A 26,098-nucleotide genomic window follows, 5' to 3' on the forward strand; every position below is an offset into this window, starting at 1 on the left:
AGAAACCACTCTAAATGCCAACTAAGTGTATAAAGGCAAAATAAAGAAGTGGTTTTACATAAACTTCAAGGGTTAAGTTCCCTTTTAGACCAGTATGTGTCAAGGACAACTCTATCCTAGTTTAATTATAAATATAAAACTGTCTGAAAACAGGAAATTGTAGCAAAGAATGCAAACATTTAAAATATTTAACAAGATTAAAATTTCAAGTATTAGAAAGTAAAATGTAAAAAGTATTCCATAAGCTTTTCTTGTGTGATTCATTTACTGCATAACTCATTACTACTGGAAGAACTGACAAATTATAGCATGTACTATTACAGGATTCAAATTTAAAAGTAATCAGAGCACAACTATATAGTTCCGTTCATCAAAGATGAAGAGCCTGAAATAATCCTATAGTACAAATAGATCTGAAACACTATCAAGATGCAAAAAATCCAGTGCTTCAAGAAAAAAAAAAATCCTGTAATAGATCCTCAAATATTATCAAATGAATACAAAGTATTTGCCAAAATCTCCACCAGGTATCATTAGTTCTTCTATAAAACTCTGGGTGAATTAACTTCTGCTAAAATCCACAGGTAAGAAGGAGGCAGGGGATAAGGTTCCCATAATCCTTCATAAAAGATTGTTTTATGTCCACTGATAAGAAAACAAATTTGAGGCCAGACAAGAAAAAGATACAACAGTTAAGTGTCAATCTTTACCAGTTTTATTTTATACAAAACAGTAGCAATGTCGAATATGGGAAGTATCTTCGCTGCCATACACGCAAGTTGTAAATGTTCCAAGCCAATGTATACAGTTTGGAGGGGAAGGCTAAACAATAGTGTCAACCATGCTACTGAACATAAGAATTTTTTCTTTAAAAGATTAAAAATTAGATAGCAATGTCTTCTTAATATTGCTCTCATCATTGAAGACTAAAGAGAAAATAAAAAGTGACTTTTTGAGATTAAAAAATAAGAACGGGGAGAAACAAAGAGGCTGCTAAAACACTGCCATACAAACCCTCATACTTCAATATTTGCATACTTGATAGCAGCATTATTTTTACTGAACCGTGTGCAACTACATTTAGAAACACATCAAAGCAAAAATGTCATGGCAGTCATCAAGATCCAAAAAAGAAAGGAAACAAAACTCTAGAATGAACACACTATAAGTAGATGAACATTTATGAAGAATGAATCAATATCTACATTCTTGGACTGTTCCATTCTGCCCCAATGAAATTATCAACTTGAAATTGTCAACTGTGCAATTCTGGAGGATTTGCGTTTTTCCAGTTCTTATTGTACTGCATGCTTGGAACAAAGAGGGTCATAATAAATCCTCCTAAACAATGAATTTTAAGTAGACAGCTGAAAATAAATTTACTACTTGTAAACACACACAAAAAAAAAACAACAGAAATAAAACCCCAAGAATTTTTTTCTTCTAAACAATCAATGCTTCCAAAGCGCATTATCTTCTATATCGACCTCTCTCCCCTCGGTCTCTGTCCCGATCACATAATCGCTCTCTTTCTCTTTCTCTATCACGTCCTCTATCTCGCTCTCTGTCTCTTCTGTTATCTCTAGGGCGGTCTCGCTCTCGCTCCCGATCTCTTTCACGCGGTCTACTTCTTCGACCACTGACAACAGCTTGTGTGCGACGAAGAAAATCATCCACCCTCATATCATAATCATGCTAGAAAAGGTGAGAAATGGGTTAGGATTGCAGAAATCCAATGACATTTATGAGGCCCTATATTGTAATTAATGGTTGGTAGATAATTTTGAGAGAAATGTACAGTATCTATTTACAGGATATAAAAGACATAATCTTTAAAAAAAGATTTTGACATCTTATTAGACACCTACAACAAAGAACTGAGAAAATCTTAAAATCATTTCATGCTCTTTCACCCTATCTCTTTATCACTTTAGGCCAAAGTAATCGCCTAACGATGAACATTAACTATTACATGCACATGCTAACAAATATGCTTAATATCATCATTCTTTCTGTAACATGTGAACTGGACTTTTTCTGAAGTCGACAAACTAAACTGAACCAATCACGCCATCTTGAGGCAAAGGTTGAATTGCTTTACTCCATAATTTAAAGTCAAAGAATTTAGAGAAATTTTGATATATTTTTAAAATATTAATTCAGAAACTGGAGAGACAGTCGGGCAGTTAAGGCCCTGGCCCTGCACAAGGCCAACCCAGGTTTCTTCCCTGGTACCCTATATGATCACTAAGAGTAGTTACTAAATGCAGAGCCAGGAGTAAAACCACAGCACCACCAGGAGGGCTCCCAAAACTCCCAAATTCCACCTATTTCCACGTACAAATTGTTTAGCATAGGAGGGCTAAGAGAGAAACTGTCCAAGAGAGGTTCTAGTTGAAGTATCATGGGAACTTCTAAGAGTGATCCATGCCTGACATGGTCAAGTTTAAATATTAAAATTTTAATCTTGTTTAGGGTTGAAGAGTAGTACCCCACGTAGAACACTTGACTTCCGTGCGGCCAATCCAAGTTTGTTCCCTGAGCAGAGTCACCAGGTGTGACCCAAAAAAACCAAAACCAGAAAACAAACCAAAAACCCCTTTAATCTTTTCTGAAAAGCCAGCTTCAACAAGATACAAGAGTCAAGACTGCGGAGAATTGGCTGGAGCACAGTACAGTGGGTAGGGTTGAACATATAGACAGGGGTTCAACCCTGACATCCCATGAGATCCTTTCAAGCCTCCCTAAGAATGATTGCCAAGTGGAGCCAGGGGCACCCTGTATAGTGACAAAACACACTCAGGCCCCCCAACACCCCCACAAGAGAGGGGAGGGGGGCTAGATATAAGAACAGTAGGCTAGGTACTTGCCTTGCACTGTGGTCAATTTGGTTTTGATCCCTGGTACCACATACGGTTCCCTAGTCCCAGCAGGAATGATTTGAGTGCAGTCAAGGGTAAGCACTAAGCACTGTCAGGAGTCCCCCCCCCCCCAAAAAAAGCAAAAGCACAACTGCACACTACCATTTCATATAATGTAGCAAGTCACGTGCAATTATAAACAGACTATAATATGAACTTAAAATACTAAAATAACTATCATTAAACAAACCACACTAGCTAGAAAGACTTCCTATTTTAAAAAGATGCATCGTTTACAGAAGACATTCAAGGAAAGTTACTGTTCATTATCACATCAAATGATGAGGATAATAACTGAAAAGTACTCTCCTTTCCATTTCTAACATTTGCCTGTACTCTCCTCAAAGCAGGAGGGAGGTACAGCAATTCATACAGATTTTAACACAATGTGGCAGCAATACAAGTCAATGACTATATGAAATTGGACATGTTTTGTTAGCTGACTTTGTAAACAGAAACACCTATTTACAATAATAATTTATACAGTTATAAAGTGAAGGCTCTGGTACCAAAAGAAAGGAACTAGCCATTTCATTTCCCTAGAATATTACCTATTAAGACATACACAGGAAATTACCAGAACTTAAGCAATCTGTGTTTCATCATGAAGAACAGAATTTAAACAATACAAAAGATTAACACTTTCTAATAAAAACTTACTGCAAACGACTCCCTAGCCTGCCATAGGAATAAAAACTGAACAAAACTCAATAAAACCTGATATAAATTAAATGCCACATTTAATTTATCTATAGATTTCTAAGCAGTACTCTCACACTTCTGCCTCTAATGCACTTACTACTCTTTTATCTCTGTATCTTGCTTCGTGTGGTACAGGATGATGTCCTGAGTAAGGGGGATGAGCTTGAGGAGGTGGCGCATGGTGCTGATAATAAGGATGGTGTGGAGGTTGTTCCATTCCAGGGTAAGGAGTCTAAGAAAAGAAAACTACTTTTGTAAGCATTTCCACACACACAGCAAACAACCCATTTTTAAAATTCAACTAGCCCAACTACTATGCAAGCAAAAATCTTAACCTGTACTAATGACAAAATACTTTAACTAGTTGGATAGCATTAAAATTCTTCAAAATATACTTTCCAGTGGCCAGAGAGATCGGACAGTGGGCAAGGCGCTTGCCTTGCATGTGACTAAGCCATGTTCAATTCCTGAAACCCCATATGATCAGGTGGCCCCACTGACGCCCACCAGGAGTGATCTCTGAGTACTGAGCCTGAAGTGATCCTGAGCACTGCCAGGCTGCCCTCTCCCCACCCCCACCCCCTCCAAATACCCTTGCCATTTGCTTTTGGAAATATATTCATAAAAATATATAATAATATAATGTTTATATAATAAAATATATTATAAAATATAAAACTTTTAAATATTTTAAGGTTTGACAACCTTATGCTTACAAAATCACTCAAATACCAAAAACGTATCAACAGCTTCAACAACATTTACTCTGAAGAGGAACTGTCCTGAACAAATATAAATCATCTAATTCTCACAGCAACCTTATGAGATAGCTACTATGGTTCAAAGTTACAGAAGGCACCAACTGGTAGGCAACTTTTTTAGAGTTCACACTGTTGGAGTGGGGGGGTTGCTCTAATAAAACATTTTTGCTCTTGAATCTGTCACTTTAACCACTGTGCATAACGTATGTATTCTATGAAGAAAATAACAAAGACCAAAATGTCTCCAGAAGCTGATGAACCTAAGTGCCGTTAAAAAATGAGGGTGATTATTGTTTGTGGTTTGGGACAGGGATTGGTGCTTGGGATGGAAACATCCCTAATATGGTGGTGGGAAGATGTAATGGAGGTGGGATTGGTATTTGAATATTAAATGTAATCAAATACTGCGAACTACTTTATAAAATTAAAAAAATTAAAATAAAGAATTAAATAAAATGAGGCTAACAGATTGCTTTCTTAATTTGTATTAAGGTAACATTAAAGATTCTGACTTCTAAAAACATCACAGAATTTGGTGAAAATCTTTTAATTCTAGTACCGTAAGTGAAACAAAACAAAACTAAATCTAGTTGAAGGAGCAGGCCACATTACAGGTAACACTATATTTTGTTTGCTTAAAAAAAAAAAAAACCCTTAAATTTACAAGACTTTTATCTCTTGGTAATTAACAGTACAGTTAGCTATCTTATCTTAAAATACATTCTTAAGAATAGCCAGGTTTCTTAGAGAAAGGAGAAATGACTTTTGAGGGGTTGTTTGGGCCATAGACTGCAGTGCTCTGGGCTTACTCCTGGCAGTGCTCAGGTGACCATATGGGATACCAGGGAATGAACCCAGGTGGGCTGCGGCAAAGTAAGCACCCTAATCCACTGTACTATCACTCTGGGCCCAGAAAAGAAATTGCTTAACATAAGAAATAGGATTTTAGGAGGACTTAAGTGGCCTTTATTTTATATGGAAAACTTGCAGAGTATTATAATCTGGCACTACACTAAATGGGGGGGGGGGGGGCGGTTAAACGGATTTAAATGGATTACCTGAATATAGCTTCTTTACAAAATTCAAAAAATGTCACACCATTTCATTTAAATTTAACCCAGAAGGAAGTGCATAATATCTATCATATTTTACCAATGCGTAGCCAGAACAAGTACAGTGTTTTACAAACTAGGTACTATTTCTTCAGTGAGTATAGAAAGAACAAAATACCCACTGAGTTTTATGCAATAAGAAAAACAACATATGAAAATGTTTCATGAGGGACAGGATGTAGTTTAACAGCAAAGTGCAAACCTTGCATGCCTCAGATCTGGGCAAGAAAATCTCTGGCAATGCAAGAAAAAAAATTAGGAAACTTGATCAAAACCATTGAGCTAAGGGGAGATAATTAAACCCAGGCAGGGCTTGTTACTAAATATTATAATAACTCTTAATAATTACCATTAGAGTATTACAACTTTTTAAACCCATCTTAATACAAATTCTTAGTTTTAAAAACTTTAACTGAAAGTATGTATTTACATTTTTTTACTGAGTAGCTATAACCACTCTTTAGAGAAGCAGTGAAAATATACTAACTACAAATAAAATTAAGTAACTTAAACAGAATACAAACCATTCCTTGCCAAGGTGGTGGTGGTCCCATGTTATGAAATTCCCTCACATAATCGTTGTAGGACTAAAACAAAAGATGACACTGTCAATTGTAAATAAAAACCAAACTCAGCACTATAAAAAATAAATCGTATCCTGATTTTGCGGTACATTATGTAAGATAAAATGCTTACCCCATTTAAAAACACATCTCGGCGTACTCCTGAAAATCGTCTGTTGGGAATAAGATTTGTGAAACTAAATTCAGGTAATTCATAAACTAGTTCCAAGAATGTAAATCAAAACTAAGCAAGAGTGAACCCAACTTACCTGTCCACTTCCTGGTATCGTGGATCCTTTAAATACCCTGTTTCAAACATTAAGCAATTCAGTAAATCAAATTTATATTTTTGACAATGGCATTATAATTCAACCTTCCTTACCACTGACTTCAATTCTTCCCATGAAATAGTGATGCTACTATTATTCCATTTTCAGATTTTCTTCTCAGATTACAAGAGAATCCACAAAGTAACTAAAAAATTTACTGATAGCACAGAATTAGAATGCTAGAAGCTTTGAGTGTTATCTTCTAAATCCATAACTCAATTTTCTAGCTAGAAAATTTCTTCATTCTGCACCATAAGTACAGCCAGAGGAATTAATCTAGAGAGCATGCCAATCAGATTTTCATGTGTTTACCTTCCATCTTAGCAAGACTTGCTAAGTAAATGACCAATCACTTTTGAATGTCAATGTAAAAAAAAGTCGCCAAAAATTGTGCATATAATCATATCCAAGTTGCCTAAGTTTTCAATTGTACCACTAAATATCTATTTCAAATACTATGTTGCTTTCTACAATTCTGATAAAGAACTAAAAAGCTCCTGTTAGATTACAAACCAAAATTTCCTATTCTTGTCTAAAAACATAAATCCAAAGTTTTTTTTAAAAAAAAAAATTTTAGTATTATTTCAGCTTCCAGTAAATCCAGAGTTGCTTCCTCAACTACTGTGGAAGTTAGTAGTTCTAGTGCTAGGGCTACAAAAAATCTTTTAAAATAAATTTTTGAGTTATTAAGTGTTCGGCTTGTATGTCTATAATATATTGCTGGGGGTTGTATAATCATTTCTCAAGTGAAAAATGAGTAGTTCAAGTAAAAGTTGAAGACATCTTCATGTCTACTTAGAGAAAAAGCATGATAAAACAGTGTTTCCTTATAACTATTTTTAATCCTATTTGCAGTTTCTGCATAATTATGAATGTGATTTTAAGTAATTAACAGTTTATGATGATTCAACCACAATAACCATCAAGGAAGAACTATTAAGTCAAAACTATTCCTTATTTCCTAAGGCTTAATAAATAGTCACACTAAAGTTTTCTCACTCTTTAAAGGATTGCAATGAAAGGAAGGGGGTGTGTGTGTGCCTGAGTACATCTTGCTTAAATTTAAGTCAAATATCTGCAGGATTATAAAATATTAACCTGGTCTCTGGTGAAACTCAGGGGCATAGTCAATCCTTGGTTTCTTTCTGCTGTTATGAATATCATAATCTTCTGGTCGACGCCTACACAAATTAGACACATTAGATATTAAACCAAAAACCACTGGGAGAGCAAATAGCAAAGCAAGAGTTTCCAACAGAAGTACACAGAATAGCCCATTGTTTCCTTCAACAGTATGTCCTATTTTTTAGTGAGCGGATCATCTATAAATATTTACATTTTAATTCAAATTATTATAAACTTACGCTTAATGTATGCTTCTCAGAAGCAAATATTCTTAATCACTATGCTGAAATGAAACTTACAGAGTAGATCGATTAATTACATTTTAGTATCCTAAACAAAAAATAAGTAAGCTGCGCTTAAAATAATACAAATATCCAGCCTCAGGATTAAAATATGTTTTGTCTCCATTCAGCGGAAAAAAAAAAATGTACAGAAGTTACCTCTAAAATCTATGTATATATGTAACTTAATGGTATCATTTTAGGATGTCTAAACAAAATTAAGAATTTCTTAAAAGTTTTTTCTGCTTTGTACAATATAACATTTTGCACATAATCACAAAATTCAATACTTATTAAATGACTTCACAAGGTTTTGAAAATCTTATATGTTGAAAAACTGATCTCTATGTCATAACATTTTAAAAAAATTTTTTTTTCCAGACAGTCCCTTAAAATTGTCAGTAGGGCAGACTTTAACAGAGTTCATAAAAGGTGAAATTTTACTGTGCAGAGGACTGTTCTTTACTATCTTCTAGTAATGATACTAATCAATGGTTCTTATTGCACGTCACTAAATACACTTCATTTTACTCGGTATTTAATAAGAAACTACACAAAATAAAAACAAAATAAAATCATGCTTTTAGATAATAAACATCTTTTTACCCATCAAATAAAAACTCTCATAACTTGGCATCACTATTTTTCCAACTATCATTCCAAATAATTATTTTCATTAATCTTTGTAACACAAGTTCACTTTAAGCTGCAAAGTGCAATAACCCCAAACCCCCCAACAGAATAAAAACAGTTCCATCTACAACAAGACTAAGAAAATTAAAAGCTGGTTTAAAAAATAAACATACCGCTTTCTTGTAGTTTGGGGAAGTGCATTTACGACCGGTATAAAACATGATAGTAACAGTTCATACAGTAGTCCAACTACTGACTTTAAGCTGTAAGCCACATACATACATGGAGGCCCTGGCAGGCTTGAGAGAAGGTGTAGTGGAGTAATAAGTATAGTTTGCAGTCCATTGCAAAACTGAGGTAAAAACTTCACTTGTATATACTGTATTGCACTGGAAACCTCTTAGCTTAAACTTGCAAAGACATCTTGGTGCTCAGTCCTTTTAGGCCAAAATAAAGGGGCTCTGCCAGGTTTCCTCCTACCTACTCGACAGTGTCCTTTTTAAGCTCAAAGAAATGGGGACTCTTGTTGGATTATCTGTACCTACCACAGGATGTTCCACCAAAAGGAAATTTAACCAAAGGTTTCATCCCATCAACCATACATCCAAAAGTCTTTAGCAGAATATTTTAGATTTAGCTGTATGCAAATCTACACAGGGGAAGGTGTTGGGTAGAAGGGCTTAAATCAGTCCTTTGCAAAGACTTCTCCAATTCTGTAACAAGTTAAACCCCCTTTTTTTCTGGAAAATGCTGCTTAGTTCATAAAGTAGTGATCAGTAACCATGGCGATCCTCTAAAACACACTTTAAGTCCACAGGAACTGCCAGCATCTGGAAAAGTTGTAAACAGACACAGCAACAGCCATTCGTTTTTGGTTTGTTGCCGGGTCTCCCAGGGCCACTTGATCACCTTTGGAAAGAACCTATTGTTTTCAGAAGCTCAGCATGATGTGTGAATTCACTGGGTACATGTTAGAGAATATTTGGCAATGGGGTTAAAACATCACGGTGATAAAATCTGCAATAGTCCCAATAATGCTCCTCTTGAAAATGAAAATAACTTAAAATATTTTATCCTCTATATGAGGCGTCATCTTCTGAAAAAATATTAGTGATCCTTTATAAAAGTCCCATATCTGATAAGGCTTATCCAGAGACACACCTGAAAGAAAAGGCTTTTTACAAAACATTAACAATTTTTGCAAATAAAGACTTCCTCCTCTTCCTTTCTAGCCTGTTCTTAGCAACAAATGCCTACCTCATTTCAATAGTACACAATGCATTATCAGATCTAAACTGGTCATGGCTCTTTAGCAAATAATTTTTCTGCATAAGATCCCCATTTTCCTCTTGAAAAATGACTGAGACCAAGATGACCATGTGAAATCCTCAATGAAGCCACAAACTAGTCCATGCAGCTTGATTTGAGGATTTTCTCGTTCTTCTTTACCGCAGGACAAACTTTTGACGAATCACATTCCTCCATCATGTTATTCTGATACATGTGCCTATTATCAGTCCAAAGAACGTTTCTAACCTTCCCACATCCCGGACTGGTTCTCGACGGGATGGACGTCCTCTTGATCGGGGCTGAGAATGCATTCTTCTCTTGTGACGCATTTTATGAATGACCTGATACAAGTCAATACTTTCATCGGGGGGAAAAAGAAGACAAAGCTGGGTTCCACATTCAAGTTCAATTTCCTAGAATAGGAAAGTAGTAATTTACAAGACGCAAACAGGAGAAATTTTCAATAGACTTGCATTTTTCTGACATACCAGTACAAAAACAGATTGACTTAGATAGAGGCTTTCTTCCCAAAGTTGACGATCACATGAGATTCCAGTAAACTTCTTTTAAAGGTGTTAAGAAAACCTTTCCAAAAGTGTTTCATAATTTTAAGGGTAAAACCTAAACCAGAAAATCTCCAAAGTTAAATACACAAATGCACTTCTTTAAACTTTAACAATTGCCTTTTGCAAAAAAAATAGCTCTCTGTGAAAAATACTAAATTATCAAATTTTTGTGCAGTAGAGGAAAACATTGTTAGTTTAAGCTAACAATTTTGAAACCAATTAACTGTCAAATGTACTGAATGTACAGGTGGGATGGAAAAGAGACCACTAAGTAAACGATGGTTGGAGGGGGAGGGTCGCTCGGGATGTAGATGCATGCTGAAAGTAGACTATGGACCAAACATGAGGGCTGTTTAGTGCCTATATTGCAAACTGTCACAACGGAAGGGAGAGAATAAGAGGGAATGTGTCTGCCACAGAGGCAGGGGTTGGGAAAGGGTGGGGATGGCAGGAGGGACACTGAGAACATTGGTGGTGGAGATTGGGCACTAGTGGTGGGAAGAGTACTCAACATTGTTTGATTGAAATGTAAAGGTAAAGGTAAAGGCCCTCCCGTTGATCATCGATTTGCTCGAGCGGGCCCAGTAACGTCTCCATTGGAGACTTTGCTTACTGTGTCTGGCATATCGAACACGCCACGGGTAGCTTGTCAGGCTCTGCCGTGCGGGCGAGATACTCTCGGTAGCTTGCCGGGCTCTCCGAGAGGGGCGGAGGAATCGAACTCGGGTCGGCCATGTTGGCTGCGTGCCAGGCAAACGCCCTACCGCTGTGCTATCGCTCCAGATTGATTGAAATGTAATCAGGAAAATTTGTAAGTCTGTAACTGTATCTCACAGTGATTCATTAAAACAAAAAAAATATTTAAAAAATGAAATAAAAAGGCAAGCTAACAAATGCCCCTTACATTTTATTTCCAAATTATTTACATTTTCACCTAGAACAATAAAAACATTACCCCTGGTTCAAAAGTACTTGCAGAAACTAAGGTGGTCAAAGATTGGGGCTTATTTTAAAGCGCTGCACACTACTAATTTCACAGACTTTCCAAAAGCTTGACCACCATACTTACCTTCTTTCCTTTAAGTTTTCTCTATTTGAAAACTGCAGCAAAATACATTAAATGATATTTCTAAATGTATTATACGAAGTGTATAATCCATTAAAAGGTAGTAAACATATTAAAATGAAAATTTTGTTTTAAAGTTCACTTTCTTATTGTAATAAAGTACCAAATAAAGCTTACCTATCAACATTAATGAAGAACTCATTAATCAAAAGTACATAATCATAAACTTCCAACTCATAATCTCTTAACCTTTCACACAAATGCTTTCAAAAACATTTTATAAAAATTCACTCCAGTAAAGATCTCTAAAGGGATCAATTAAGTATGTACATTTTAAAAATAGTCAATTAAAACAGCAAACCTGTCCATCGCGGCCAATCTTTACTGGTTTATGTTCATTCCAAGGATTGGTGAGATGAGCTGACTTGGTGAAGGGCAATTCACGTCTAAATACAAAGTAGTGTCAGTTACTTTCTTTCACAAAAACAACTATTATCGTACCAAAAAACATGTTTAGAAACCAAAAGTTAATCGGGACTTTAAATTTCAGCTATTTCTTTTTCAGCAACTCTGAGCCCTGTTCCATGACACTGCCTCCTACTGTGTAGCTGCTGTTCTAATTAATTTGCAAGTGAAGTACAATCAATGGTCAGTGTAGCTCTTGCTTCTGTGAACCGAAACAGTGAGATTTTTATTAGCCAATAAATAATAATGACTTTAATTGGGTCATTAACATCAAATAAAAAGTGCCCCCCTTTATCCACGGTTCAGGGATGCTTTCCACATTCAAGTAGCCTATTCCTCTGAATAAGAACACATTCTTTATTATACATGGAGTGACTCAAGGTGACAATACATTTATAAAATCTAATCTGTACATCAATTATACTCTGCACTCACAAAATTACAAACTTTAAAAACCTCAACAATAAGATGAGTCACAGAGCAAACTGGTCTCAGCAAGCTTTAAAATAAAGTGCTCTATTTTGAAGGATTTACCCCAGTGGGGCTGTGGACCCACAGGGCCACTCCTAGAAATATTCAGCCCAGTAGTGAGGGGGGTCTGACAGTTTGGTTCTGCTGCTGAATGATGCCGTGCTCCTCAAGCCCAATGATGAGGGCCACACCCAGCAGCAGTTTGGGAGGGAGAGAAGAAATGAAAAGTGTGTGCATATGTGGGGTGGGGGCGGGGGCAGGCAGCCTGGTGCCAAGCAAAGCCTAGGGCCTGCCCCAACCCACTAAGCTGTAATCCCAGACCCTAGATGCAGTAGTTCAGCTAAGAACTTAGCACAACGCTGCACGTGGCCAACCTGAGTTCTATTCCCAACATGCCATATGGTCCCCCAAGCACTGCCAGGAGTAATTCCTGAGTGCAGAGCCAGGAATAACCCCTGTGCATTGCTGGGTGTGACCCAAAAAGCAAAAAAAAAAAAAACTTATAGTGAAAAAACTTTAAGGCCGCACACAGTAATTATTGGTTTCGTGCATAAAAATTCCAGCAATAGGGAGTTGGGGGAATGGAGGGTGGGAAACTGGGGACAACGGTGGTGGGAAACATATACTGGTGGAGAGATGAGTGTTAAGAACATTGTATGACTGATACCAAATCATGAACAACTTTGTAACTATGTTATCTCACAGTGATTCAATTAAAAATAACATTTTAATTTTAAAAATTCCAGCACGACATCCTCTACCAATGTCCACTTCCATCCTCCTCCATCACAGTATCCTGCCCCACTCCCCAAGTCCCTTCTCCCCCATAGCAAGCTTCCATGAAAAAATGCAAAAACCAGTTCTAAGTTTTTTTCCTTTTCTGTGTTTCCTTTGTTCATCTGTTATTGCCCTACCATTTAAAACTGATCCCAACCAGAATTTAAAACTGCACAAGGTATGAATCAGAATAAGAAAAACACTGCAGTTCTAAGGTCATCATACTATCAAACAGGCATCCCAACGTCACCTTTTAGGCAGGTGTCACTGGGTGTGATGCAAAAGCCTAAATTACTTTACTCCAAGGACTCAAGCACTTCACCAGCAGGGCCATATGGCCCCAGTAGGGTCACAGGACTCTCCCTGGGGGTCAAAGGTAAAAATCATCGAAACAGAAGTTCACAGCATGAGACCACAAGAGCAGCAAGCATGACAGTGGGGGTCACAGGAAAGAAACAAGGTCAAAAGGGGACTACAGACAAAAAAATGGTCACGCAGCACTGTGCTATAGAGAGCAAGAAGCATCTCTCTGACTGGATGGCTTGGTAAAAGAACGGAAAATTTGTTCCCCACTCTGTAACGACCTATCATGCAGTCTCTTCTGTGTAAGAGCCCAAGAAGGAAACACTGCAGGGGCCCTGCAGTACTAGGGGACTACCCTGGACACGCTGGGGGGTCATGAGGGCCACACACAGTAGTGCTCAGAGGTCTCCAAGGCTGTAGCCAGCGATGACTGGGGGAACATGTGATGCCAGGAATCGAATCCACGTAGCATCACCCTAACTGCGGTACTTGCTGCTGGCCTTTTTCTTCCTAATCATGTATCAAATTTTCCTGGTCTCATCAAAGTCCAACATCCAAACCAAAGTGTAACTAAGTCCATGGTGGCCAGAGCACAGCACAGCTGACCTGGATTTAATTACCAGCACCACATAAGATACCCTCAGCCCAGCAGGACTGACCTGAGACAGAGCCAGAAGCCTTGAACAATGCTGGGTGTGGCCCCAAAACACAAAACCCACAGGTATAACTTGTTGTTTATTCAAACTGAAATTTTACAGAAATAAGAGTGTATTATAGAAAATTCACTTAAATAGTTGGCTTTTGTAATGGGAATACATATTTGAAATTAATATACGTTTAAATCTTAATACTAGTTTCAAAAAGTCACAATGCCAACTAAACATAGTTTGCCAACTTCCTTAAAGCACTACTTCTTTGTAACTGGTTATTTTTAAAATGTGCAGCCAATTAAAGACTGACAATTTCCTATTTCAGTCATTAAAAATCACTTTATGTACATAAACTCAGATAGTTCAGACAGTACTTGTTCAGTTCATGGCAACATACTAAGGCAGTAAACAAGACCAAAACCTGAAATAAAACAAAATCATAGTTTAAGTATAAAAGTTACCTGCATATCCAGTCAATTTTAAAGACCCCTCCTAGCATTTTAGCACTCATTCCTGCGGGAAGCACCCAGTGTATAGGGGATCCTCCATGATGTGATTCTGAAGAAAGTCTTGCAAAGCCTAAGGGAATCAAGTACAAAATGACATATAGATCCCAACATAATTCAATGTTCTATGCAGTCAAACTGTTTTTATTCTTATACTTACCTTGAAATTTTCCACTCTCTCTGACAGAAAATATTAAGATAACGCTCCTTGCAGACCTAAATGCAAGATTCAATTTCTTCTCATTTACAGGCAAAGTGGACCACACACCCTAGATGAAAAAAAAAAAAATCACAAATCAATAGTTTTCTTTTGATTCCAGTAATATTAGAAAAATGTCAAGGCTACTGACACTGTATTTTTTTTTTTGGTTTGGGGGCTCCATGCAGTAGTGCTCAGAGCTTATTCCTAGTGGGGCTCCAGGAACAAAATGTGGTACCAGGTTTGTGCTAGAGGTTAATTCAGATCGGTCACTGTATTATCTCTCCACACCCTACACTGCATTTTACATTTAAGGGAAATGGTGGTTTTAAATCTTGTGAGCCATAATTATATATAAAACAATTACCTATCATTATTTTAGTATCACAACCATTTACTGGGAAAATGTTATTTGAAAGTGAATCAGTGTGCCACTTTTCTTCTTTCTGTACCTCGTCAGATAACTTAAAAATTACTGCTTCGATCTGTACATGAATAATTTGTCAAGATTTCAGTATTTCTCACTTTTTTCTTAATTTCTGGGCCACATCTAGCAATGCTCAAAACTCACTCCTGGCTCTCTACTCAGGGACCATGTCTGGTGAGGCTTGGGGGAAATACGGGATACCAGGACTGAACCCAGGTTGGCCGAAATCAAGGCAAATGGCTTATCCACCATACTATCACTCCGGCCCTCATCATAAAAAAAAAAGAATTATATATCAATGATTTAAGAGGTAGAGTCTACATTTTATGTAAAGCTAAAAATAATTTCTGAAATGTTTTAATTCCATAAGTGATGTTTATAAAAGACAAAGAAATGGAACAATAAGTTAGAAATAGATTGGAATTAATTTCAATCTGCTCATACAAATAAGGTCCAGGACACAGTAAGTGCTTTAGCAACTTATCTAATGCATTTCATCTAAAAAGCAAAATAAACTTCAACTTCGTTATTTGATGTTTTTCCCCTTCCATCCACAAGATTTGACTGGGAATTCTTGTTTTAAGTTAGAAATACAAAATATAATTTAGAAATACATTAACAAGGACAGAAGTATGGTTACTCATTTTAAGACCAGAAAGACCAGAAAGTTATTCAAAAACTTGGTATAACATGCATTTTTTTTATATCTCCACCTCCTCAAATTACCACTTTATGAACACATCCTATATCAATGGAACATAATCTTTATATAAACTCAGGAGCAAGTCTTTAAGCTTCAACTCTTCACCCTATCCTTCTGAATTCAAGTGACCTTACTTAGAAAAATATAAAAATTCTACATAAACAAGAGAATTTTCAAGGTGTATAGCAGTTGTGTATATATATTTATGTATTTTCCAAGTGATTAATAAAGTTTTTAAAGTCACAGTACAATAATCAATTAACGAAGTATAAAAATTCCCGAAACACCTTTTTCTAGTATCACATGTATTTTCAATATTGAATTATTTTGACATTTAAAATCATCTTACAAAGGCTGAAAAGAAAATGCACTTGCAGTAATGAGGATTAAATCTTTAAAGTTTTAACAAAAATCAAAATTATGTTGCTTCACGCTCAAGTATACCTTCCAATTTAAGATTAGGGTAGTTGTAACAGAACTCATGCTAATAATACCTTAGCTTTGGCAAGAGACACATTCTCATGGTTGTTACTCTTTATGAGAAAAAATCTTGCATCCTGTAGGACGTATTTGAGTTTACTGGTTTGATCTGGAAAAAAAAAATACAAAATGATTAAGTAAAGGCCATTATCACACCGAGGTAAAAATTGTACTAAATCCAATTAGCCCTCTGCAACCCAGTTAACCTTTAAAATTCACAAGCACCCGTTCAACCTGAAAAACTAAGCCACAACACATAGTAATAAAGCAAAGAAAAGACATAAGCATTCTGCCAGAAACTAAACTTAATCTAGTGATGTTCTGATATATCAAATCCATGTAAGGGTGCAATTTAGAGTTTTTCTGAAATTACTTCTTTAAAGCTGGCAACAGACCATTATGCTAATTAAAAATATACACCTTCCAATATGTCCAAAACTATAAAATAATCATAAATGCTGTATGAAGTAAACACTAATATTGGTCTCTTTGTACTATTTTTTCTACATGTTATTTACAAAGTACATCAGAACATTACTATATTAAAAACAATTACTAATGGATAATAAGGCAAAATGACTTTATGCAGCATGCAATGAAAACAATTTCAAATTTAAATGATACCTTTTCGGACAGCACGAACGGAAGATGATAATTTCTCATGCTTCTTTTCTGAACCTGTATTTAGCCAAAGTACATTCGTTCAGATTGAGCTTTAATAGAGGTAAGACAAAATTTCTACAGTCTTGTCACATAAAGTTCTCATTCAAGACAAATTATCCTGCTGACAAATTATTCTTCCTGCGCACCCACACACACACAAAAAATACTTCTCAATGTGTACGAGTGTTTTGTTTTAGGTTATTTTTTTTAAAAAAATAAGTACATTTGAACTGTTTGTTCTAAGTTTCCCACTTAGAAAACTAGTCACTGAATCATCATCTTCCAAAAAATGAAATTCCACTTAAGCGGTAACAAAAAAGGATTAAAATAAGAAAAAGCTTAGTTTCTTCTAAAATTATTACACCGAACATGCCAAAATAATCAAAACTAATGGACACCAACAAATTCACACTAAACTACAACCTCCATACACTTTCCATGTAGCATTTACATTAGAATAACTCAGATAGGAGCAAAAATAAAAGATGAAACTACCTGCATAGGACTCTGATGCAGAGCTTCCACTTCTATCAAAAACAATGGGAGATATACCTCTAGCTCTCTTTCTCTCCTTCTTTTTCTCATCTGAAAAGAATTCACAAGACTTTTTAAAAACATCACAACATGGACACAGGTAATCGAACAATAATCTGTATAGTTTTCACATCACTCAACACTAATCTGATGAGTCCCAAATTTCCTTAGAAAAGTTTTCCAACTCAAAAATACTGCTCAAAAACTGACAATTTTTCCTGCCAATTTTTTGTTTGTTTTTGGGTCTCACTCAGTGATGATCAGGGGTTAATCCTGGCTTTGCACTCAGAAATGAGTTCTAGCGGTGATTAGAGGACAGGAAGGGATGCTAGGGATCGAACCTGGGTCAGCTGCGTGAAAGGCAAATCCTCTACCCATTGTACTATCGCTCTGGCCCCATTTCCTGTCTGTAACAGAAATATTTGTCCTATGTGGGTGGTATTGAATAAACTTTCTAGACATGAGAAAAGGTGACAAATGCAACTATTCTTGAAATAAATTCACTAAAGTTCCTTCTTTTATGCATCAGATACCCCCAAGTTCTCTTTTAAAAAACTAAGAACTCAATTTTAGAACTTTATTGTCATTTTCATCAATTCCCATTCTGATTTTTAACATTTGATGAAACCCTAATCCCAAAGTTTTTCAACTGAAAATATGCTAAATTTAATGAGTGCTCCCCCTTTTCGTTGGCATTACTTGATTTTAAAGGTCCAAGTCTTTTCTTCAAGACTTTTTACTCCTGAATTACTGCTTTCGTTTTCAAATTCAACTTAATTCCCAAAATCTGAAAGACAGCCTACGTTTTTTCTAGAAAAAAAGTCTACTATAATGGTAATCTACACTAGAAACAGAGTGTCACATTACTTGACAGATGAGAACCATTTCAAGTTTCACTGTCACTGTCATCCCATTGTTCATGGATTTGCTGGAGTGGGCACCAGTAACGTCTCCATTGTGAGACATGTTACTGTTTTGGGCATATCGAATACATCACGGGTAGCTTGCCAGGCTTTGCCGTGCAGTCGGGATATTTTCAGTAGCTTGCCAGGCTCTCCAAGACGGCAGAGGAATCGAACCCGGGTCGGCCTCGTGCAAGGCAAAACGCCCTACCTGCTGTGCAATCGCTCCAGCCCATTTCAAGTTTATCACATGAAAAACATTTCAAGTTTAAGTTTAGGTGGCTGCATCTATGAAACATACCAAAAATGAAATTAGGCTTTCCTATCTATTTGTAGGATCTTTCTTCTTCCAGTTTTTGGGTACACCTGGATGTGGTTGAGAGCTGATTCCTGGCTCTGAACTCAAGAGATCACCCAACAGGCACGGGGTAGCCGTACTTGGGGCCAGATTCAAACTGGGTTGGCCACCTGCAAGGCAAATGCCCCACTCACTTGACTGACTCTCTCTCTCTCTAAGGCCCATGATAATTTTACCATTAAAAGCTTCTCTACAGCTAAGAGTTAAAAGAAATACAAAAATAAAATGAATACCCATGTTTTTATAAGTATACCAGAAAGCTGAAAATTGGTACTTTATGTAATGTATCATAAAATGATTCTTGGAGTTAAATTTAAAAGCTTTAAGTAAACTTCATTAACCTGCATAACAAGTTGTTACAATATATGCCCTTATTTTTATTTAGAGAAAAGGAATATCCACAAAGAGGTGTCTGTACAACTTGGACAGGGTTAAGAAAAAAAATTTTTTTTCTGGTCTTGGTTTTGGGGTCACACGCAGCAATGTTCAGGGGTTACTCCTGGCTCTGCACTCAAGAATCACTCCTGGCAGTGCTCAGGGGACAGAACTCAGATCAGCTATATACAAAGCAAGGGGGGAAAAAAAAAAGTTTGACGAGGAATTCTTGATTTGTCAGAAACATTAAATATAGGTTAGAAAGTTATGTTAGAATCCGGCCCCAGGAAAAAATGATTAAAAAAAAAAAAGTTCTGCCTTGCTAGAGTGAAATGACACATGCCTAAAGGTTATAAAATCCTTCCTGAGGGCAAAGATGGTTTCAAATAAGAATAAAATCTTTCAACAAAATGACTGTGGGGGCCGGAACAATAGTAATGTGTGGAGAGCGTTTGCCTTGCACGCAACCACCGACCCAGGGATACCATATGATCCGCCATGCAACTTAGGTGTAATTCTTAAGTAAAGAGCCAGGAGTAACCCCTGAGCATCGCTGGTGTGAGCCAAAAAAGGAAACACAAAAAGGAAAGATTGAGAACCTCACCAAATATAAGCTTTGTCAAATTCACAACCTCTTTCCCAAACATGTCTTTTCTGTTCACCAAGTATTCCTGCCTATGTAATGCCTATAACACTAGCAGGAACTGGATCCACTGTATCAGTACTAACACATAAGCTTATTCAAATTTTTTTTATTTCTTTCAAAAAGCCTAGAATATTTCATCCCTTGCTCTTTAGGAGTCTATATAGTATAAACTAGAACTCTAAGAATAATACATCTCTTGCCACTATTTAAAAATGATACTTTATATGGCAATAGTTCAAAGAACTAGAGCACTTGCTTTGCATATATTATGCTCTGATTTCCATCTCTGGCACCACATACAAGAACACCACAAGGCATGGTTACTTAGCATACTGCTCCTTTAATGAACCATCAGGCTCACAAGCTTGAAGTAGCATCCAGGCCCAATGGCATGAAGAAAAATAAAGATTAGGGGGCCAGAGAGATTATCTAGAGGGTAGGTTCCAACCTGGGACCAAAATAAGAGAATAAAATCCTGCACTGACATTAAATCTAGCATAACCATGAGAATCCCTAAGAATTTTTAATCTTTTTCTAAAATGTGCTTCTCATTGTCCTTAAGTTTATGATTCCCCTTTCAACTATTACTCTCAAAAGAACAATTATATTCATCTAATAAAAAACTTATTCAAGCACTGAAGAATGTCACTTTTTTAAGGTTTACTCTAAGAAACTACTGAAAATACAGAAAAATGTGATAAAATACACTAAAACCTAGAAAATTCGTGACAAAGAAACATGATACACTGCTGTGGGGGGGTTCCTCTGGTTTCTCTTTTCAATTTGACCACCTCCGGGGCCAGGGAATTCAGAGGCAGGACACCTGTCTTTCATGCGGCAAGACTAAAGTTGGATCCCCAATACTGAAACTCCTTCCTAGTTTATAGTCCAATCCATGTGTAGTTTGGGAAGTCTTTACTATGACTGTAAATCTTACTTAAATGTGTAATATTTAAAAGCATGCAATTACCAAAACTCTTGTGAGGGTAAAATATCCTGTATGAAGTTTTATTATTTCATTTAAGTATATTTAAGAGTAAAAATAATTGGGTTAATTTGGGGAGCGAGGGGGGGAAAAAAAGCAAATTTTTACATATCTAAAGTGGTACCTGAGCCATCCGTGCCTGAACCAGATCTGACAGACCCATCCGTGAAGGAAACAGATTCAGAATCAGAATCACTGGCTTCACTGCGAGTATCATAATCATTTCCCTCTTCCTTCTGGTCTCTCTCATCCTGTTCATATTCTTCTTCCTCCTCCTCCTCCTCTTCTTCCTCTTCCTCCTCCTCCTCCTCCTCTTCCTCCTCCTCCTCCTCGCCGTCTTCATCCACCTCTTCATCTTCCTCCGCATCTTCTTCTACCTCTTCCTCCTCCTCCACATCTTCCACTCCTTCCTCTTCATTTTCTGTGTTGTTTCCTTGCTCATCGGAAGAACCACTGCTGCCAGTCTCATGGTCAGACCCATATTCTTCAGAGTTCACTTCTTCCTTAGAAGACTGGCTGGATCTGCTTGCACGTCTATCCACTTCCAGCCCAATTCTCTGATGTTTAAAGAAAAAGGCAATCAGCAGTCATATAACAGACAAAGTCAGAGTGAATAAATAGTTCTAAAGCCTCAAAAAGAATTGCTTTCTGCTTTTTATCTGCAATAATATCTACTACCTCAGAACCATCTGGTGTGGGGGATTTGGCCCTCCTTTCCGGATCCCTTTTCCGGAGACAAGTTTTTTCAGGCTGACTCTTGTAAGGTTCTCTGGAGGTACTGCCTGACAAACGAATCTTCCGGTCAGCTTCCAAACGTTTGTTTCTTTCAGATCGTTGATATTCCTCATTTTTATACTCTGTGGCTGACTTTCCTTTTGTACTAACCATTCTTTTGTTATTGCTAACTGATGAGCTCATGGGCTTGGAAATCATTTGTCTTGAATGAGCAGAAGGTTTCTGTCGTTTGGTGTCAGCAGATTCCATTCGATCACTTTTTCTTTTTGATCCTTAAAAACACAATTTTAAAAAGTGAAAGTTTTCATGGTATTCCATTTATTTCATCTAAAATGAAAAACTTTCCTATATTGACTACATATATGCAGTGGTTAAACATTTGACAAAAGTTTACTTTTAGTGGGAACTATATCTTGTTAATTGGGCTTTTGCTTTTAAGTACTTTAAGAAACAAAAGCTAAAACAATTTTCTTAAGAAATGAAGCTTACATTTATTTTTAGCAAAAATAACAGAAACCTTACATACCCTTTTTCTCATTCTTATCTTGTTCACTCTCTGGATTATACAGTTCATCATCCTGTTCTGGAACTTCAGTCAAAATATCATCTAGAACATTAAGTTCACCATCTGAAATCAAGACAATTTTAAAAAACAGGGAAAAACATTATCCTTGTGCATTTATTTCTGAGTATTTATTATGTTTAGTTCTTACTGAACTGTAAGAACATGACCCCTAAACTTTGACTTTGAGACCAAAAAACAATACAAGATAAAATATATAATAAAAGTTATAGTTAGGAGGTGGTATGCGCCCTATAATGTACTAAGGTACAAAAATAAGGTCAGTTTTCCTATGCTTACAGATCATCCTTTGATTTCTAATATGTGTGACTGCTTTTAAATGTGCACAATAAAACACTAAGTACAATTTATAAGTAGGCATTTACCAAGAATTGTTGTTCCAAGATAACTATAATCAGAGATCATTCAACAGTGAAAAACCACACAAACTCCCCCATAACAAATCACATCAAATCAGCCGTGGGTTAAATCAGAATCATGAACCTCTTGGTATAATGCATGCAAAATAATTGCAAGACATTTCTATACAAAATGAGAACCTACACATAGCAAACTAACCCAAATTAAGAGCCATCCAATAAAATGTCAGTGTAGTATAATACAAACAATAAAGAACTAACCACGTATGGAAAAAAAACATGGTCAACAAATAAAGGAAATTACCTGACACATGGTAAAGTATGAATAAGATCACATAATATAAAGAGTATAATCAAATAGAGCACATTAACTGAGACAATGTGAAGTATGAATAAGATTGCTGAATATAGTGAGCATCAATGTTAATTTCCTGGTTTTGATAGGACTACAGAACAGTCCGTGCTTATTTTTTAAAAATATATTTATAGCAAAGGAAATGCTTAAGCACATATATGCAAGAATTAGAATGAGTTAGAACGCTAAATGTTAGTATTTGTGAAATGTGATTGAAAAGCAAAAGTGAATTCTTTATTCTCAAAATGTCTTGTCTTAAACAATGTTTAAAAAAAAAAAAAGCCTACTGATGTATTACCACAATCAAAAATTTGAACAGACACTAAAGGTCTAACTTGTTTAGAAAATATACTCAATGATCATAAAATCTCAAAATTCAGAATGGATTTTATAACCCCATTTTCATCCTACCTGTCCTAAAGAACAAAATAAATCTTAGAAAATAGATGCAAACACTACTTTTAATTGATTTGTTTTAGAATACACTGGAGCAAGTGAAGTCTTTGAACACTCAAGTATTCCACAATCAAAATCCTCTGTCCAGGCCCCAGTTCCACTGTACGGGTTGAGGCTTGCCTCTGGGTTATTAGTGGGCCTAGCAGGTGGATCCCAACAGCCTCCACACTGTCATGCGCCATATTAAGGGCCCTCATCACAGCTCCTGTCTAACCTTGTGCTTGCTGCCCAGGATGGCCAGAGAAGACAAAGAGCACTCTCCAGTCTAATCCTGCAAAACCCTCCAGGGTGGGTGACTATAAAGACTCACTCCCAGCACAAGAACACTAGAAGGCTGACGGAGAAAACACTGTAGAAAGAATCCCACCAAGTTCAACAAAGCAAAACCAGTATCATCAAAGACATAAACTGCACCAGTCATCTTCAGTGTCATTAATGATACTGCGATGAGATGTTCAATGGGTTCAATAACCGAAAGCACAGGCAGTCAGCAAAGCATAAGAAATCAGCAAAGTCAAAATGAAAAAACTTTCCCAAACTTGAAGTATGGTAAAGAAGAGCTGGTCAAAGTCATACAAAAACTGTCAAGGTAAAACAATTAAATTTACGTCCCCAGTTAAAACCTGTGGTCATGGTCATAGTCCTCCTGTTCCTGTTGTTCATCGATTTGCTCGAGTGCGCCCAGTAACGTCTCCATCATGAGACTTGTTGTTACTGTGTTTGGCATATCGAGTACGCCACGGGTAGCTTGCCAGGCTCTGCCGTGCGGGCGAGACACTCTGGGTAGCTTGCCGGGCTCTCCAAGAGGGGCGGAGGAATCGAACTCGGGTTGGCCAAGTTGGCCGCTTGTAAGGCAAACGCCCTACCGCTGTGCTATCTACAAGGATTTTCATTAGGAAAAAATGAAATTAATGTCTTGCAGAGTTTTAATGCTCCCCGGATCAAAAATCTGTAGTCAGTTAAAAAGGAGATCTAACAGATGTCTGCACAATCAAATACATCTGTACATCCTAAAAGGGAAAATAAAATTAAGACACAACAAAATAAGGCAATTAAAGTAGTGCTACACATCTCTATAAAATTACAAGTTCTTAATTGCAAACAAAACAGGCTGTACATGCATATAAAATTATATGCATCACCCCAGTAGGGAAAGGGTGTCTGTCTCTTCCGCCTCCCGCCCCCCCACCCGCATGGTGCCTCCAGCCACCACCTCAGAGCTTACAGGATAGTCAGTTATGAGCCAGCGGTGACGGGATACTGCCTCATGGGATTGGGGGGCGGAACTGGCAAGTCCTTCACGCCCTACCGAGGCCACAAGTTGCCCCCCACGAGCGGCTCTCCAGCATGGCCATGGCACCAGACGCACAGAAACCAATCTTGTAATTATCTGGCTCTTGGCAGAAATCCCTCCAGACTTAATTAGTAAAATATCAGAAATCCAAAATGGCTCGGCTGCTATTGCGGCCACCGGGATCATATGGTCTGCACAACCAGCAACAGAAAACAAATTATTTCACAATGCCTTTTCAGCAGTTCTGATTGTTGGGAAGAAATTCCAAATAATGGTGCATCTTTTGTCGAAATCATGAATGTAATCGAAGTAGAGAGTTAAAGTAGAAATCACCTGCCTCACAGGCATCGAGAGGGGTAGGAAGGGGGGTTTACTGGGGTTCTTGGTAGTGAAAAATGTGCACTGATGAAGGAATGGGTGTTTGATCATTGTATGACCGAGACTTACACCTGAAAGCTTTGTCACTTTTCTTATGGTGATTCAATAAATAAACATATATATACATATATATGCATCAAATCTAATATAGAATGAAGGTACTGTGCGGGTTAATTTAAAACAACTTCAATTTCAGAGATTAGCCTTATTATGGTCTTCATATTTTAAAATGGTTATTATTGAAGCTGAAGAGTTCATACAGAGTTTAAGAAGCACACCTCACATGTAGACACCCCAGTTCAATCCTTGGCACTCTATAATAGCCCCAGAGTATTACCTAGGGAACCAGGAGTCATTGCTGGATGCGGAGGTGCCCAGAAAGCACTAGAATGGCTCGGGTAATCCCTGGCATTGCCAGCCTTTGCAGCACCTTAGGATCTCACAATAAACCACCACAGACCCAACTGACTGGAAAGAAAATCACCAGGAACAGCTTTCTGGGTCTCTAGAGAACCACTTAGAAGATACCCACCCCAACCCACAAAAGAGAATCATTTTTAAAGCTTAAATAACATTAGATCAAATTCAGATACTAGTTTTAGAAAGCAACTACCAGTCTGGAGTGACAGTACAGTGTGGGTAGGGTGCTTGCCTTGCTCACAATTGACTAGATTCAATTCCCAGCATCCTATGGGTCGCCAGAGCCCTGTCAGGAAAATTCCTTAAATGCAGACCCAGGAGTAAACCTTGAGCACTGCCGGATGTGGCCTAACATCCCCACCCATCCAAAAAAGAGCAGATATCAATTTTAAAACATAAACAATACTTTAAAAAATTACCGTTGTAAATATATGCACATGAAACTGAACAATCATGTTGCACAAGTAAATAGAAATTCAAATGCCTGAGCTTACCAAACTCACTTGCCTGTAAACAAGACTATTAACTCTAGCATCTAAACTGTCTAAATCAAAGGCTGAATTAGATGGGAAAACAAAATAACAAAACTTTACAAAGGTATTAGGAAACAGCACAAATGCAAAACAGCATCAAAAGACCTGTATTCTAGATTAGCTGCAAATTGTGAAAGAAAGTTTTGTATTACGAGCATTATGACTCGTTCAATTTACTTTAGGGTTAACTAG

General features: G+C 37.0%; 1 protein-coding gene across 3 annotated transcripts in view; it reads right to left on the reverse strand.

The window, feature by feature from the left end:
• Window positions 1–692: 692 nt before the first annotated feature.
• Window positions 693–26,098, reverse strand: part of YTHDC1 (YTH N6-methyladenosine RNA binding protein C1) — a 33,805-nt gene continuing 8,399 nt past the window's right edge. Inside the window, exons 2-17 of one of the 3 annotated variants that reach the window (XM_056111232.1) lie at window positions 22,055–22,156; window positions 21,472–21,800; window positions 20,918–21,350; window positions 17,489–17,578; window positions 16,955–17,008; window positions 16,345–16,439; window positions 14,682–14,790; window positions 14,477–14,594; window positions 11,711–11,795; window positions 9,964–10,130; window positions 7,487–7,569; window positions 6,329–6,365; window positions 6,193–6,232; window positions 6,021–6,083; window positions 3,721–3,855; window positions 693–1,695 (exon numbers count right to left, since the gene is read on the reverse strand). In XM_056111232.1, coding sequence (XP_055967207.1) covers window positions 1,471–1,695; window positions 3,721–3,855; window positions 6,021–6,083; window positions 6,193–6,232; window positions 6,329–6,365; window positions 7,487–7,569; window positions 9,964–10,130; window positions 11,711–11,795; window positions 14,477–14,594; window positions 14,682–14,790; window positions 16,345–16,439; window positions 16,955–17,008; window positions 17,489–17,578; window positions 20,918–21,350; window positions 21,472–21,800; window positions 22,055–22,156 — 2,165 coding nt within the window. In that variant the 3' untranslated portion in view covers window positions 693–1,470. Of the gene's footprint in view, window positions 1,696–3,720; window positions 3,856–6,020; window positions 6,084–6,192; window positions 6,257–6,328; window positions 6,366–7,486; window positions 7,570–9,963; window positions 10,131–11,710; window positions 11,796–14,476; window positions 14,595–14,681; window positions 14,791–16,344; window positions 16,440–16,954; window positions 17,009–17,488; window positions 17,579–20,917; window positions 21,351–21,471; window positions 21,801–22,054; window positions 22,157–26,098 lie in introns of all 3 variants that reach the window. The other 2 variants (XM_056111231.1, XM_056111233.1) reach the window with 2 other exon arrangements.

The sequence above is a fragment of the Sorex fumeus genome, unplaced genomic scaffold, assembly GCF_029834395.1.
Source record: "Sorex fumeus unplaced genomic scaffold, SorFum_2.1 ptg000013l, whole genome shotgun sequence".
In the NCBI taxonomy this organism is placed as follows: domain Eukaryota; kingdom Metazoa; phylum Chordata; class Mammalia; order Eulipotyphla; family Soricidae; genus Sorex; species Sorex fumeus.